The sequence below is a fragment of the Scyliorhinus canicula genome, chromosome 17 (assembly GCF_902713615.1).
Source record: "Scyliorhinus canicula chromosome 17, sScyCan1.1, whole genome shotgun sequence".
NCBI lineage: Eukaryota > Metazoa > Chordata > Chondrichthyes > Carcharhiniformes > Scyliorhinidae > Scyliorhinus > Scyliorhinus canicula.
The window spans coordinates 30,755,094-30,772,313 of NC_052162.1; the positions used below are offsets into that span (position 1 = coordinate 30,755,094).

General features: G+C 47.5%; 1 protein-coding gene across 3 annotated transcripts in view; it reads right to left on the reverse strand.

The window, feature by feature from the left end:
* The window catches only part of atp7a (ATPase copper transporting alpha), a 144,011-nt gene that overhangs the window by 92,410 nt on the left and 34,381 nt on the right, over positions 1-17,220 (reverse strand). For all 3 annotated transcript variants that reach the window (XM_038774531.1, XM_038774532.1, XM_038774533.1), the window contains exon 2: positions 13,507-13,647. In XM_038774531.1, the coding sequence (XP_038630459.1) occupies positions 13,507-13,608 (102 nt within the window). In that variant the 5' untranslated portion in view covers positions 13,609-13,647. The remainder of the gene's footprint in view (positions 1-13,506; positions 13,648-17,220) is intronic.

Sequence of the window (17,220 nt, forward strand, 5' to 3'; positions counted from 1 at the left end):
ATGACCTACATGTGACTCCAGATCCACAACAATGTGGTTGCCCTCTGAATTGGCCTACCTAACAAGCCACTCAAACCGCTACAAAGTCAATTTAAAAACAAGGAAAGTAACTGGACGGACCACCCAGCATCGACCAAGGCACTGGAAACCACCCTGTCAGCCCTGGAAAGTCCTCCTTACTAAACTCTGGGGGCTTGTGGCAAAATAGGGAAAGCACGCTCATAGACTTGTCAAGCAACAGCCTGACAGTCATACTGACATGCCTGACAGATAATGCCCCAGACACCCATATCACCATCCCTGAGCAGAGATGGTGGCACAATGGTATACAGTTGGGAGGGAGTTGCTCTGGGAGTCCTCAACATCGACTCGGAACCCCATTGAGTCTCATGGCAACAGGTCAAATATGGGAAAGGAAACCTCCTGCTGATTACTACATACCATCTGCTGTCAGCTAATGAATCAGTCCTCCTCCACGCTGAACACCACAGAGGAAGCACTGAGAGTGGAAAAGGGCACAGAACGCAATCTGGGTGGGGGAATTAAATGTCCATCATCGCTGGAACCATTACTGAGCGAGCCTTAAAGGACATAGCTGCTAAACTGGGTCTGACAGATGGTGAGGGTACCAACAACAGGGAAGAACATTCTGGATCTTATCCTCACAAACCTGCCTCCCGCAGATGCAACTGTCACAGAATCGTAAAGTTGACAGTGCAGAAGAAGGCCACTCGGCCCATCGAGTCACCACTGGCCCTTGGAAAGAGCACCCCATTTAAGCCCACACTTCCAACCTATCCCTGTAACCCAATACCCCCTTCGAACCTTTTTTTTGGACACAAAGGGCAATTTTGCGTGGCCAATCCACCTAACCTGCACATCTTTGGACTGTGTGAGGAAACAGTAGCACCTGGAGGAAATCCACGTAGACACGGAGAAAACGTGCAGACTCCGCACAAACAGTGATCCAAGCTGGGAATCGAACCTGGGAACCTGGAGCGGTGAAGCAACTGTGCTAACCACTGTGCTACCATGCTGTCCATGACAATATCGGTAGGAGTGACCACCACCTAGTCCCTGTGGAGGGGTAGTCATATCTTCACATTGAGAATACCCCCCCCATCATGTTGTGTGACACCACCATCATGCTAAATGGGATAGATTCAGAATAGATTTTGCAACTTAAGACTGTGCATCCATGAGGTGCTGTAGGCCATCAGCAGCAACAAAATTGTACTCTGCCACAATCTGCACCCTCTTGGCCTGGCATATCCCCACTCTACCATTACACCAAGCCAGGGGATCAGCCCTGGTTCAATGAAGGGTGCCTTAGGACATGCCAGGAGCAACACTAGGCATATTTAAAAATGAGGTGTCAACCTGGTGAAGCTACAGGACTAGCTGTGTGCCAAACAGCATAAGCATCAAGTAATAGACAGAGCCATGCGATCCAACAACAAAAGGATCAGATCGTAGCTCTGCAGTCCTGCCACATCCAGTGAATCGTGATGGACAATTAAACAACTCACTGGAGAAGAGGCTCCATAAATACTCCCATCCTCAATGATGGAGGAGCCCAGCACATCTGTACAGAAGACAAGGCTGAAGCATTTGAAATAATCTTCAGCCAGAAGTCCCAAGTGGATGATCCATCTCAGTCTCCTCCTGAGGCCCTCAGATCACAGATGTCAATCTTCAGCCAATATGATTCATTCCACGTGCTATCAAGAAATGGCTGAAGGCACTGGGTACTGCAAAGGCCCTGACAATATTCCAGCAATAGTACTATTCCAGAACTTGCCAAGCGGTTCCAGTACAGCTACAACACTGGCATCTATGCGGCGATGTGGAAAAATGCCCAGGTGTGTTCTGTACAGAAAAAGGGAAAATCCAAGCTAGCCAATTACTGCCCTATCATCTACTCTCAATCATCAGTAAAGTGATGGAACAGGTCAGCATCAGTACTATCAAGTGGCATTTACTTAACAATAGCCTGTTCACTGATGATCAGTTTGTGTCCTGCCAGGGCACACAGACCTCATTACAGCCTTAGTTCAAATATGGACAAAAGAATCGAATGCGAGGTGAGGCGAGAGTGATTGCCCTTGACATCAATGCAGTATTTGATCCTATATGGCACCAAGAAGTCCTAGCAAACCTGGAGTCATTGGGAAACAGAAGGAAAACTCTCCGCTGGTTGGAGTCCAGCACAAAGGAAGATGTTTGTGATGGTTGGAGGTCAGTCATCTCAGACCTGGGTCATCATTACAGGAGTTGCTCATGGTCATGTCCTAGGCCGAACTTTCTTCAGCTGCTTCATCAATGACCTTCCTTCCCACTTCCGGTAGTGGCCATGTCCGGATAGGTCGCTCATATTGCAGCTCCCGCCGAGATCGGACATTTGGGCCCTTTAACAGAGCTGTAGCGGCACTTCGGTGGTGATTCCCGGCGTAGCAAGGGGCGCTGGAGAGGTTCCCCTCATCGCTGCATGGAGGGGACCAGGAGTGGGACCGTGAAGAAAGCAATTGCGGTGAAGCAGGTGGAACAGGCGCGAGAGGACAAGATGGCAGCCGGCGCGGACCAGGCAGCGTGGGCCCAGTGGTTGAGGGAGCAGCAGGAGTTCCTGAGAAGCTGCTTCGCAGAGCTGAAGACGGAGATGCTGGCCCCGATGAAGGCCTCTATGGAAAAGATGGTGGAGACTCAGAAGACGCAGGAGAAGGCTATTAAAGAGGTGGAGAAGAAGGTCTCTGACAATGGGGATGAGATCCTGGGCCTGGCGGTCAGGGTGGAGGCACATGATGCCCTGCACAAGAAATGGCAGGAGGGACTGGATGACCTCGAAAACAGGTCTAGGAGACAAAACCTGCGAATTCTGGGCTTCCCCGAAGGTGCGGAGGGGTCGGATGAGAGCGCGTATGTGACCATGATGCTGGGGCCGCTGATGAGCGCGGGGGCCTTCCCACGGCCCTTGGAACTGGACGGGGCGCACAGAGTCCTCGCAAGGAAGCCTATGGCGAACGAACCGCTGAGGGCGATGGTGATAAGATTCCACCGCTTCACAGATAAGGAGCGTGTCCTGCGATGGGCAAAGAAGGAGCAGAGCAGTAAGTGGGAGAACTGTGAGATTCGTATATACCAGGACCTGGGAGATGAACTGGATAAGAGGCATGCGAGATTCAAACGGGCTAAGGCCGCCCTCCAAGTCAAAGGGGTGAAGTTCGGTCTGCTACATCCGGCGAGGTTTTGGATCACGTACCAGTACCGGCACCATTATTTTGATACGCCGGATGAGGCGTGGACATTTATTAAGCATGAAAAGCTGGACTCAAGCTAAAGGGCAGCTACACGATGGCGAAAAGCCCTGGTGGGGATGTGTAACCGGGTGTTGTCCAGACGTGAGATTGGAAGCAGAACTGATGCTGTGAGGGGACTGGGGGAGGGGGCTGGAGGGGGCTATATGATGGTGAGTCGTTCTTTTCGTTTGTTGTTTCACCCTCTGGGCCCTTTGCCACGTTCTCTGATCTGGCGGAGCTCAGCCAGAGACGGAAGTGTGGCCCGACGGTTAGGGCCCTCGCCAGGTGGGGGGAGTCGTTCTTTCTTCTAGGGGCGGAGTAACGCCCAGGGGGGCTGTTTCTTGTTACTCGGGAATAATCTGGTTGGCTCTCTCGCTCTTACCTTTTGGGGGAGGGGAGGTTGGGGGCCCGAACAAAGAGACAACAGTAAGGTTGAAGATAGAGGCGGGAGCGGCCGGGGTCAGCTAACTTATGGAAGCGTAATGGGGAGAAAATCAGTGTTAAGTGGGGGCTTAACGGGGGGATTTGGGGAATGGGGCGCTGCTTTGCTGACTGAAGGGGAGCCAACTTTTGGCAACAGATGGAGAGTTGGGATGGGGAGCTGCCGATGGGAGGACTTGAGTGAGCAGGAGGCTTGGGCCCTGGCCGAAAAAGGGAGATGGCTAGTTGGCCTGGGGGGGGTCAACTCCCCGTCCAGGCTGATCACGTGGAATGTGAGGGGTCTAAACGGGCCGGTCAAGAGGGCACACACATTAAGTTCTCACACTTAAAAGGGATTAAAGGCAGACGTAGCCATGCTACAGGAGACGCATTTAAAACTCACTGACCAAACGAGGTTAAGGAGGGGATGGGTGGGCCAGGTGTTCCATTCGGGGCTAGACTCGAACACCAGGGGGGTGGCAATCCTGGTTAGCAAACAGGTGGCTTTCGAGGCAGCGAATATTGTGGCGGACAAAGGGGGCAGGTATATTATGGTGAGTGGCAAGCTGCAGGGGGCCCGGGTGGTGCTGGTGAACATCTGGGATGATGTGGCATTCATGAGGCGCATGCGAGGTAAAATCCATGACTTGGGAGTCAAATAATTTGATAATGGGGGTTGACTTTAGGCTTTGGACCGTCTAAGTCCAGGTTGGGAAAGGGACCGGCAGCGGCCAACGTCCTGAGGGGGTTAATGGATCAGATGGGGGGGCGTGGACCCATGGATATTTGCTCGGCCAAGGACAAAGGAGTTTTCTTCTTTCTCCCACGTTCACAAAGTGTACTCTCGGATTGACTTTTTTGTGTTGAGCAGGGCATTAATCCCAAGGGTGGAGGGGGTCGAGTATTTGGCCATTGCGGTCTCAGACTAACAGCGACTACGGTCTGGGAGGCTATGAAGGCAGTTACTAGAGGGGAGTTAATTTCTATTAGGTGCCACAGAGAGAAGAGCGAGAGGGCGGAGAGGGAGAGGCTAGTGGGAGAGATACTCAGAGTAGACAGGAAGTACGCGGAGACCCCCGAGGAGGGGCTGCTAAAGGAGTGCCGGAGACTGCAGGCGGAGTTTGATCTGTTGACCACAGGGAAGGCAGAGGCACAGCTGAGGAAGGTGAAAGGGGCAGTCTACAAGTATGGGGAAAAAGCTAGTAGGATGCTGGCGCACCAACTTCGGAGGAGAGAGGCGGCCAGGGAAATTGGGGGAGTTAGGGATAAGACAGGTAACACGGTCTTGGGCCCAGAGAAGATCAACAAAGTCTTTTCATAGAATTTACAGTGCAGAAGGAGGCCATTCGGCCCATCAAGTCTGCACCGGCTCCTGGAAAGAGCACCCTACCCAAGGTTAACACCTCCACCCTATCCCCATAACCCAGTAACCCCACCCAACACTAAGGGCAATTTTGGACACTAAGGGCAATTTATCATGGCCAATCCACCTAACCAGCACATCTTTGGACTGTGGGAGGAAACCCACGCACACACGGGGAGGATGTGCAGACTCCGCACAGACAGGAGTTCAAGGAGTTTTATTTTAAGCTGTACGAGTCAGAACCCCCGGTGGGAGGGGAAGGGATGAAGCAATTTATGGACCAATTGAGGTTCCCAAGGGTGGACGAGGATCTGGTAGAGGGACTGGGGGCCCCGGGACTGGGTTGGAGGAGATAGTTAAGGGCCTGGATAGTATGCAGTCTGGCAAGGCCCCGGGACGGGACGGTTACCCTGTAGAATGCTACAAGAAATTCTCGGAGCTGCTGAACCCACTCCTGCTAAGAACCTTTAACGAGGCTAAGGAGAGAGGAACCCTCCCCCCGACGATGTCGCGGGCCTCCATCTCGCTCATCCTCAAAGGGGGGGGGAGGATCCGCTACAATGTGGGTCCTGCAGACCGATATCGCTCCTAAACGTAGATGCCAAACTGCTGGCCAAGGTTTTGGCTGCTAGAATAGAGGACTGTGTCCCGGGAGTGATTGATGAGGGTCAGACAGGCTTCGTCAAGGGCAGGCAACTGAACACAAATGTGAGGAGGCTCCTAAACATTATCATGATGCCCTCAGAAGGAGGGGACGCAGTAGTAGCTGCAATAGATGCAGAGAAAGCCTTTGACCGGGTGGAATGGGAGTACCTGTGGGAAGCATTAAGTAGGTTTGGATTTGGTGAGGGATTCATAGGGTGGGTCAAACTACTGTATCAGGCCCCCATAGCAAGTGTGTCTCCGAACCGGCTGAGGTCGGAGTATTTTAGGGCTACACCGAGGGACGAGGAAGGGGTGCCCCCTACCCCCGCTACTATTTACCCTTGCAATTGAGCAGTTGGTCATAGCGCTGAGGCCGGGGGAGGGGGGGGGGGGGGGGGGGGGGGGGGGGGGGGAGCACCGGGTTTCGCTCTACGCAAACAACCTGCTCCTGTATATTTCGGACCTGCTAGAGGGGATGGGGGGAGGTCATGCAGATCTTAAGGGACTTCAGGAGTTTCTCGGGGTACAAGTTGAACGTGGGGAAAAGTGAACTTTTCGTGATTCACGCTAGGGGTCAGAAGAGACTAGGAGAACTCCTACTCAAGATGATGGAGAGGAGCTTTGGAGGGGTTGGCGTGGCAGCGGCTGGAGGCGGCATCATGCAAAAGGCACCAGACTAGGGGCACTGCTGCCGTTCTCACTGGCACGATACACCAACCCGGTGGTGACAGCGGCACTGAGGGTCTGGGGTCAGTGGAGAAGGCACAGGAAGTAGGAGGGGGCCTCAGTTTGGACCCCGATACGAAATAATCATAGGTTTGTTCTGGGCAAGATAGACGGAGGGTTTCAAAGTTGGCACAGGGCAGGCATTAGAAGGATGGGAGACCTGTTCATAGATGTGACTTTCCCTAGCTTGAAGGCGCTGGAGGAGAAATACAGTCTGCCCCCTGGAAATGCCTTTAGACACCTCCAAGTCCGCGCCGTTCTCAAAAAACAGGTGGGGACATTTCCGTTGCTGCCCCCTCGCAGGATACGGGACAGGGTGGTCTCTGGCATTTGGGTAGGAAAGGGGAAGGTGTCGGACATCTACCAAGAACTGCAGCAGGCGGAGGAGGCCCCAGTGGAGGAACTGAAGGGCAAGTAGGAGGAGGAGCTGGGTGAGGAGCTAGATGAGGGCCTGTGGGCTGATGCCCGAGGCAGGGTGAATTCCTCCTCGTGTGCCAGGCTCAGCTTAATTCAGTTTGAGGTGGTACATCGGGCCCACATGACGATGACAAGAATGAGCAAACTCTTTGGGGTTGAGGACAGATGTGCAAGATGTTCAGGAAGCCCAGCAAACCATGGCCATATGTTCTGGGCATGCCCGGCATTTAAAGAATTCTGGAAGGGCTTTGCAAAGGCTATGTCCAAGTTCTTGGACACTCGGGTAAAGCTGAGTCCGGAGATAGCGATATTTGGGGTGTCAGAAGATTCGGGAGTGCGGGAAGTGAAGAAGGCCGACGTCCTGGCCTTTGCCTCCCTGGTAGCCCGGAGACGGATCTTGTTAATGTGGAGAGACTCAAAACCCCTGAGTGCGGAGACCTGGGTTAGTGACATGGCTGGGTTTCTTAGTCTTGAAAGAATAAAGTTTGCCTTGAGAGGGTCTTTGCTGGGGTTCGCCCGGCAGTGGCAACCGTTCCTTGACTTTCTAGGCGAGCGTTAAAATGTCAGCAGCAGCAGCAATCAGGGGGGTGGGGGGGGTATTCTCTTTGTGTATAATGAAAATAGCCACCGTTTTGTTCATTCTTCTTTTTTTTCCACTGGTTATGTAAAAATTCTGTTTAAGAAAAACTTTAATAAAAACAAATTTTTTAAAAAAAATAACCTTCCTTCCAATAGAACACCAGATGTGGAGACGTTCGCTGGTGATTGTACAATGTTCTGCACCATTCTCGACTCGTCAGACAGTGAAGCAGTCCATATGCAAATGCAGCAAGATCTGGAGAATATTCAGGCTTGGGCTGACAAGGGCAAGTAACATTTGTGCCACACAAGTGCCAGGCAATGACCATCTCCAATAAATAAAAAAGAATCGAACAATTGTCCCTTGACATTCAATGGCATTACCATCACTGAATCCCCCACTATCAACAGTCTGGAGGTTACCATTGACCAGAAACTTAACTGGACTAGACATATAAATGCCATGGCTACAAGAGCAGGCTAGAAATCCTGCAGCAAGTAACTCACTTCCTAACTCCTCAACACCTGTCCACCACCTACAGGGCACTAATCAGGAGTGTGATGGATTACTCCCCACTTGCTTGGAAGGGTGCAGCTCCAACACCAGTCAAGAAGCTTGACACCTGGACAAAGCAGCTTGCTTGATTGAGACCCCTTCCACAAGTATTCACTCCCTCCACCACCAACACAGACAGTAGCAGCAGTGTATACCGTCTACAAGATTCATTGCAGGAACTAACCAAAGCTCCTTAGGCAGCACCTCCTAAACCCACTACCATTACCAGCTAGGACAAGGATAAGGGCAGCAGATATATGGGAACACTACCACATGGGAGGTTCCTCTCCAACTCATTCAGCATCCTAACTTGAAAATATATTGCAATTCATTCATTGTCATTGAGTCAAAATGGTGTAGACTTGATGAGCCGATTGGCCTCCTTCTGCACTGTAAATTCTATGATTCTATGAGTTAGGGATGGACAACAAATGCTGGCCAAGCTAGCGAAGCCCACATCCCCTGAAACAAGATTTTGTTTTTAAACTGGCATGCCGCTAACTGTTAAATACACAGCACCATTGGCAAATCCTGAAATCTTGGGTCTACAGAAATCCAATCGAAATAATGATTCACAAACCACCATCTTATGCTGTACGAATATACGTACAACCATTTGAACATTAGGAAACATGACTACAACATCAGGCCACTGTAATTTGAATAGGAAACAGTAACTCCTGTTACTCTATGCCACCGATACTCTATTTGAACTGATTATCCACCTCCTACCGTGTTTAATTATTAAACCAGCAGCTACTTTGTTTACATATTTCTGGAAATGGCCACCACCTGAACTAATAACTACATTCTTAAAGTATGGCAACATACAAGATTTCGTAAGCACTGATCAATTAGGAGGGATGGATCTCTTGCCAAACATCTCATCATATCACACTGGTCAGTGTGCTCGGAAGGGTAGGGAGTTTTAATTTAGACGGGCAGCATGGTCGGTGCAGGCTTGGATGGCCGATATGGCAAAAATAAGATTCTGCATTAATTTTAAATCCTCCCACAGAACTGAAAGACATTGTGTGATTTTTGAACTCGGGTAAACTACGCAATACCTAGGTTAATATCTCTGAAAGATCCAGTACATTAACCCATTGTAAATGAACAACCACATGTTTTGTTTTAAAACTAAAGTGTAACATTTAACTCGACTCCCATTCTGGAGGTTATTCAAAATATATTAAGATAAAGGTAATAAAGCATACATTTGCTTCACACAGAGCAAAATTTTCCTCTTGCTAGAAGGAATGTAGCTAATCTGCTGAATCAACCTACCCAACCCAACATTCTGCTTGCAGCCAGGTTTGCCACAGAGACCAAGTCCACCTACACAGTTAGAGAACTGAGTTCTCGATTAAATATTCGAGCATTCCCTCCCTGCAGCAGCTTCGGCAGCACTTAATATTAGTACAAAGCTTTCCTGTGGAGTATAATGGTTTCAAGTGAATTTTTTTCACCAAAGACCACTCAACAACTCTTTTGGCTAGTTCTGGTGAAGGGTTGCACCTGGAATGAATGCATTTTCTTTTAAGGTACAGATCAGTACTTTTCAACACTTGTGCTTTTTAACTTTAGATTTCCAGCATGTACAGATTTATTTGTCAGTGACATAAATAAGTAGTTCAAATGACCTGAGAAAGCACAAAAGTGAAACTTGAACTATCTTCTTTGAGCCATTATGTTCACAATCCAACTGGCTTCACTGGATTTGTGGCTAATTTGTAATGCGAAAAGCACCAATCAATGCAGGCCCTAAAACACAATGATATGATTGTTGGAGAGGTAATTTGCAGTTGATCATTTGAGAACTTTATGGCCAAAGTACAAATCAATTCCATTTTTTAAACGTCAGTTGTTAAGATCTGGTAAGCAACTTTAGATACAGTTTAAAGAATGCCTGCCATAAATTCTAAAAGCACCCAACCCTCAGTTGTATTTCCTCGGGCATTTGACATAGCTAACTGCCTCTGACATTGCTTGAAGATTTATACTTATTGCTTTTAATTTCTCCTGCAATGACCTGCCTGATCACAATAGCTTGGACACACAATGCCACTCCCATTAAAAACAACAGCAAAATGTTATTTTTTTGTAAACCGTAACCTTTTGCACTTTGTGCCCGCAAGGATATTTACTTTGCTCTTAAAGGTCTGAGGGGACTTTGGACTGCCTTTCCTAATAGCGCCCAATTAAAGACAAATACAGATGGCAACTTATTACCGCCCAAAATCACAAGGCTCAGGGCATCATACAAATGAAAACAGAGTTGCACGGCTTTCAAAAGGTCAGAGAGAAAAAGTCACAAAAGAAATCACGGTTCATGCATCAACGCCAAGGTCACTGTACTCTTCTGTGGAATTCTATGGAATGGCAGTATGACTGAAAGATTCCCATCCATAACAGGCACAAAAAGGCAAACAGGCATTTAAAACCGAACTTCAAAAAAACTTTTAAGTGTACAAGTTCCTAGCGCAGACTCCAGCCCATCCTGGCTGAACGAACTCTCATGTTGGAGTAATCCAAACTAAATCCAAACTTGTCACACTGCCTCTCCCCTTGGTGATGTACCTTCCTCTATTCCAAATATTTATCAAATTTTGCTTTAATAGATACCATGGTCTCTGGGGCAAAACATCCATGTTCCTACACATAGAATCCCTACAGTGCAGAAGGAGGCCCAGGGTTGCTTCCAGCCGCTCCTCACTAGTGCGGATTTAGGGCAGCACAGTGGCACAGAGGTTAGCATTGCTGCCTCACAGTGCCAGAGACCCGGGTTCAATTCCAGCTACGGGTCACTGTCTGTATGGCGTTTACAATTTCTCCCCATGTCTACGTGGGTTTCCTCCTTACATAGAACGATACAGTGCAGTACAGGCCCTTCGGCCCTCGATGTTGCACCGACATGGAAAAAACTAAAGGCCATCTAACCTACACTATGCCCTTATCATCCATATGCTTATCCAATAAACTTTTAAATGCCCTCAATGTTGGCGAGTTCACTACTGTTGCAGGTAGGGCATTCCACGGCCTCACCACTCTTTGCATAAAAAACCCACCTCTGACCTCTGTCCTATATCTATTACCCCTCAATTTAAGGCTATGTCCCCTCGTGCTAGCCACCTCCATCCGCGGGAGAAGGCTCTCGCTGTCCACCCTATCTAACCCTCTGATCATTTTGTATGCCTCTATTAGGTCACCTCTTAACCTTGTGCTCCGATTTCCTCCCACGGTGTGCAGGTAAGGTAGATTGGCCACGCTAAATGGACTAAAGGTTAGGTACAGTTCCTGGGTTATGGGGATAGGGTGGAGGTTGAGCCTTGGTAGGGTGCTCTTTCCAAGGGGCGGTGCAAACACGATGGGCCAAATGGCCTTCTTCTGCACTGTAGGGATTCTATGATTCTATGAATGATGATAAATTGATGATTTCCCCATGATTGACTCTCCAGAATATTTTTTTCATGTTTAATTAAGAAAAGCATTAAACACCTCTAATAAATCTTCTCTTGGCCTTCTCTATGTCCATAGAAATAATCCTTGTTATTTCAAGAATCTCCTCATAATTATAGTTTTTCAATACTGATATCATCTTGGTGACCTTGCATTGTCGACTTTAAGACTTTAATACCTTTTCAAGAAAGTATCCAAAATCACACACCATATATGTATCTGAACCAGTGTTTTGTAGAAACTTACCCTGTCCATTTTATTCATCTGCACCCATTTTTGCTGTCAGCCTAGCCTCTGTACTCGCAATTTGGACAGAAAATCAAGGTACACACTAAAACATTTGAATACATAGTTTATTTTCTAAATTTAAAGTACCTATTTTTTTTCCCCAATTAAGGGGCAATTTAGCTTGGCCAATTCACCTACCCTGCACATCTTGGATTGTGGGGATGAGGCCCACGCAGACACGGGGAGAATGTGCAAACTCCACAAAGTCAATGACCCGGGACCGGGATCGAACCCGGGTCCTCAGCGCGGTGAGGCAACTGTGCTAACGATTGTGCCTCTGTGCCCTTTGAATACATAATTAAAGTTAATGTTGCAATACACTGTCAGAATCTTTCATATCCAACAGTAACAGATCCAAGTGGAAAGCTTAGATCATCACTCTTTTATAAAATCCAAAGTACATACATTATATGCATTTGACCTAACATTTATCCACTGTAAATTACATCTCCAACCTTTCCGTTCATTCTGCAAACCGTTCTAACACTCAATTATTGGCCAACTTTCCAACCACCTGGTTGCGTTTATTTGACTACGAGGATGTGAGGTAAAACGCTCAAAGATTTCTGAAAATTCATATATACGTTGACAGCATTATCTCCAGTTACATAACCGTTCCTTCGAATACAAATTCATAATTTGTCTAACACAAGTTGTTCTTAAACAAATAGACGCTAGCGGTTTTTTAATAACCCACTAATTTTATTTCAAACTTACATTCCCGAGCAATATCATGTGCCAAATTGCTACAGGGGCTTCAAAGAGCATGTAGAATGTTTTTAAACATTGTCAGTTCATTTGCTGTAGCACAAAGCCAACTGAACAGCTTCAGTCCAATCCAACCACTGCTTCGCGTCAATAAGTTTACTCAACACTTCTCAATAACTTGCAGCCTCCTCTCTGGATGTTTTCTCAACAAATGGAAACATGCAAAAATTGAGGTTTCTGTTCCCTGTGCATTGTTAAATTATGATGTGGAGATTCATAGAATTTCCAGTACAGAAGGAGGCCATTCGGCCCATCGAGTCTGCACCAGCTCCTGGAAAGAGCACCCTACCCAAGGTTAACACCTCCACCCTATCCCCATAAACCAGTAACCCCACCCAACACTAAGGGCAATTTTGGACACTAAGGGCAATTTATCATGGCCAATCCACCTAACCTGCATATCTTTGGACTGTGGGAGGAAACCGGAGCACCCGGAGGAAACCCACGCACACACGGGGAGGATGTGCAGACTCCACACAGACAGTGACCCAAGCTGGAATCAAACCTGGGACCCTGGAGCTGTGAAGCGATTGTGCTATCCACAATGCTACCGTGCTGCCCACTGCTGCAGCTGTTGGACCGGGGAGAGTACAGTAAGAAGTCTTCCAACACCAGGTTAAAGTCCAACAGGTTTGTTTCAAAGCATTCAAAGTATCGTATTGCATCTTTGACTGTGTCTATGTATATGTTTCTGGAACCCACCTCTTCATTCACCTGAGGAAGGAGCAGTGCTCCGAAAGCTAGTGATTCGCACAAACCTGTTGGACTTCAACCTGGTGTTGTAAGACTTCTTATTGTTAAATTAATAAGAGTAATTCAGGTAGGAAGCTTAGAGAATTTCTGTGGCAGACCTGTTTTATTGATATACACCATAATGCTCAAGTCCCCATGCAATTTATTCAGCTATATGTTATGCTGCAGCGTGGAATGTTTCATCATCCTCCAAAATATTGGAGAAGAAGTTTGCACTCAACAAACTGCACAATAGCCACCTTTATTTTGCAGACTCCTTGTAATTTTCCAATCTGTTGCTCAATAGTCTGCACGCAGGAGTTGCAGGTCATTCCCTCCACAAATATGGTGATGGAATTCATTTTGCCTTTCCCGTAGATTCGTCTTTGGTCTTCACATCACTGGAAATGTAAATAGCAGCGTTAAATGGGCAGTCAGATAGAGAACTACAATAAAGCTTTAATAGCTTGAGGGAAGACAAGATCTGGCAAACAATGCTTTCTTCCACACTTCAGATTCAACATGCCCTCACAATGAATTGCAAATGTGCTAATGATAGGTTTTTGAGTTATGCACAAGTAACCCTTCTTTGAAAATGAGAACACATTCTACAACAAGGTTAACTGGATTGGTTTACTAGAATATGTCTCACTTTCTCATACCAAAGGCGTGGCTCAGGGTACCTGTATGGATCCCAGTTTTGCCCGTCTCTTTAATAGGTAAATGGAGCATTACCTGTTCCAGTCCTACTCCTGCCCCATCCCATAACTCTTAGCGGTACATCAATGACTGTTTCGGTGCCGCTTCATCGTCCCGTCTGCACCTGGAAAACTTTTGCTTGGGATTTTAATCCCTCTATCACCTTCATGCGGTCCATCTCCAATAATCCCTTTCCATTCCTTGACCTCTCTGTCTCCATTTCTGGAGTTAGGCTGTCCACTAGTATCCATTACAAGCCCACCGACTCCCACAGCTACCTCAACTACAGCCCACATCCTGCAAAGATTCCATCCCATTTGTCCAGTTCCTTCACCTCCGTCACATCTGTTCCGATGATGATGTTTTCCAAAACGGTGCTGCTGACATGTCTTCATTCTTCCTTAATCATGGGTTCCCACCCACTGTGGTCGAGAGGGCTCTCAATCATGTCCGACCCATCTCCTGCACCTCTATCACCCCTTCTCCTCCTCCCAGAATAAGGATAGGGACACCTTTGTCCTCACTTTTCACCCTATCATCCTCCACAATGGAAGAATCATCCCCCCAGCTCTGTAAACTCCAGCATGGCGCTACCACCAAACACATCTTCCCCTCACTCCACCTGTCAGCAATCCACAGGGACTGTTCCCTCCAGGATACCCTGATCCACTCCTCCATGGAATTTACAGTGCAGAAGGAGACCATTCAGCCCATCGAGTTGGCAGCAGCCGTTGGAAAGAGCACCACACTTAAGGCCACAGCTTCACCCTATCCCCGTAACCCAGTAACCCCATCTAACTTCTTGGACACCAAGGGCAATTTAGCATGGCCAAGCCACCTAACCTGCACAGTTTTGGACTGTGGGAGGAAACCGGAGCACCCGGAGGAAACCCACGCAGAAACGGGGAGAACCTGCAGACTCCGCACAGACAGTGATCCAAGACAGGAATCGAACCTGGGACCATGGAGCAGTGAATAAACAGTGCTAACCACTGTGTTACTGTGCCGCCCCAAAACTTCCATCAACTCCAATACCTCACCCTCTTCCCATGGCGCCATCCCATGCAATCGCAGAAGGTTTAATACCTGCCCCTTTACCTCCTCCCTGCTCACCAACCAAGGGCCTAAACCAGGGGTGGGCAAACTACGGCCCGCGGGCCGCATGCGGCCCGCCAAAGGTATTTCTGCGGCCCACCAAGTCATTAAAAAAAAAAAAAAATTTTTTTAAAAAATTTTTTTTTTTTTTTTTTTTTTTAATTTTTTTTTAAGGTTAATGCGGGGGGGCTGTTGGGTTACTTACTGGTATAGGGTGGATACGTCGACTTGAGTAGGGTGATCATTGCTCGGCACAACGTCGAGGGCCGAAGGGCCTGTTCTGTGCTGTTCTATGTTCTATATGAGGCGCCCAGAATCATAACCGGGTGAAGTAATTATTTTACTTAATATACTATGCGGCCCTTTGTGAATTGTGAATTTCTGAATGTGGCCCTTGCACGGAAAAGTTTGCCCACCCCTGGCCTAAACACTCTTTTCAGGTGCGGTAGCTCTTCACATCTTCAATCTGGTCTACTGCATTCGCTGCTCCCAAAGCACTCTACATTGGAGAGACTAAACAGCTAGGTGACTGCTTTGCAGAGCACCTTCAGTCCATCCGCAGGAAGAACCCAGATCTTCCTGTTACTTGCCATTTCAACTCAACTGTCCTGCTCTCACGTCTACATGTCCGTCCTTGGCCTGCTGCAATGTTCCAGTGAAGCTCAACGCAAACTGGACGAACAGCACCTCATCTTCTGACTCGGCACGTTACAACCTTCCGGACTTAACATGGAGTTCAACAACTTGCGATTGTGAACTCTCGCCTCCACCTTCACCCCATTTTTATTTCTATCAATTCATTTTCATTTCTTCCATCCATTTGTTTTCCCCTCACCATTGTGCCCCTTCCCCCTACCTGTTCCATCTGTTCCCAGCTCTTAGTTGTCCTTTGAGACACCGCTCACCTTTGTTCTACCATTAACACGTTCTGCTCCCTTAATGTGTGACTATCTTCTTAGCCTTGATCACGCCATTTACATTCCCTTTATCTTTCTGCCAATCCTCTCTTTATCAATCTCCACCTATCACTGGCCTCTATCCAGTCCCACTGCTTCCCTGCCCTCACCTCCCCCCTCCCTACAACAGCAGAAATCTAACCCTATTTCCAGTTCTCTCCAGCTTTAGCAAAAAATCATCCAGAATCGAAAAGTTAGGCCCCCTCTCTTTCTACAGATGCTATCCGACCTGCTGAGATTGCCCGGTATGTTCTGCTTCCATTTCAGATTCCAGCCTCTGCAGTAATTTGCTTTTATTTACAAGATTGGTCACTGGGTTGTCCTAAGATGAGAGGTTGAGTAAATCGGGCCTCTTTTCTCCAGAGTTTAGAATAATAAGAAATTATGTCATTTCAAGATTCTGAAGGGGCTGAACAAGATAGACTCTGAGAGGCTGATTCTCCTGCCTGGGAATCTTTTACATGACTGCACAGTGCCAGGGTAAGAGTTGATCATTTAAGGACAGCGATGGAGACATTTCTTTACTCAAAGGATTGTGAATCTTTGGAATTCTCTATCCCAGAGGGCTGTGGATGCTCCATTGCTAATCATATTTAAGTCTGGGATTAGACAGATTTTTGGTTTCTCAGGAAATCAAGGGCAGAGGGTGGGAAAGTTTAAAATCAACCATGATCATACAGAATGACAGAGCAGGCTCGATGGGCTGCATGGTCTACTCCTGCTTCTATCCCTTATGTTCTTGTGCACGGCACCGTTGATGCAATAAAATGTTCCAAATGTATGGATAAAGTAGACGTGGAGCGGATGCTTCCTCTTATGGACATTCGAGAACAAGAGGTCATAAACTTAGGATAAGAGGTAGCAAATTTAAAATAGCATTGAGGAGAAACTACTTCTGTGGAATTCACTACCCCAGTGTTATATATGCTGGGACAGTGAGTAGACTTATGGAGAAGTTGGACAAATTTTTATTATGGGAAACTGACAGGATGGTGGAGTTAAGGCAGGATGAGATCAGCCATCATCAAATGGCGGAGAATACTCAATGGGCCAATTAATTCTGGGTTTAATTCTGCTCCTATATCTTCTGAACTTATAAATGTGCCACGAAGCCACATGGAGAAATATTAGGGTTTGATTAAAGAGGTTTATTTTGCATATCTTCACGCTCTTTTCTCTCCTTGGAGATTGATGTGGATGTTGCAAGGAGTAACAATTTGCTTT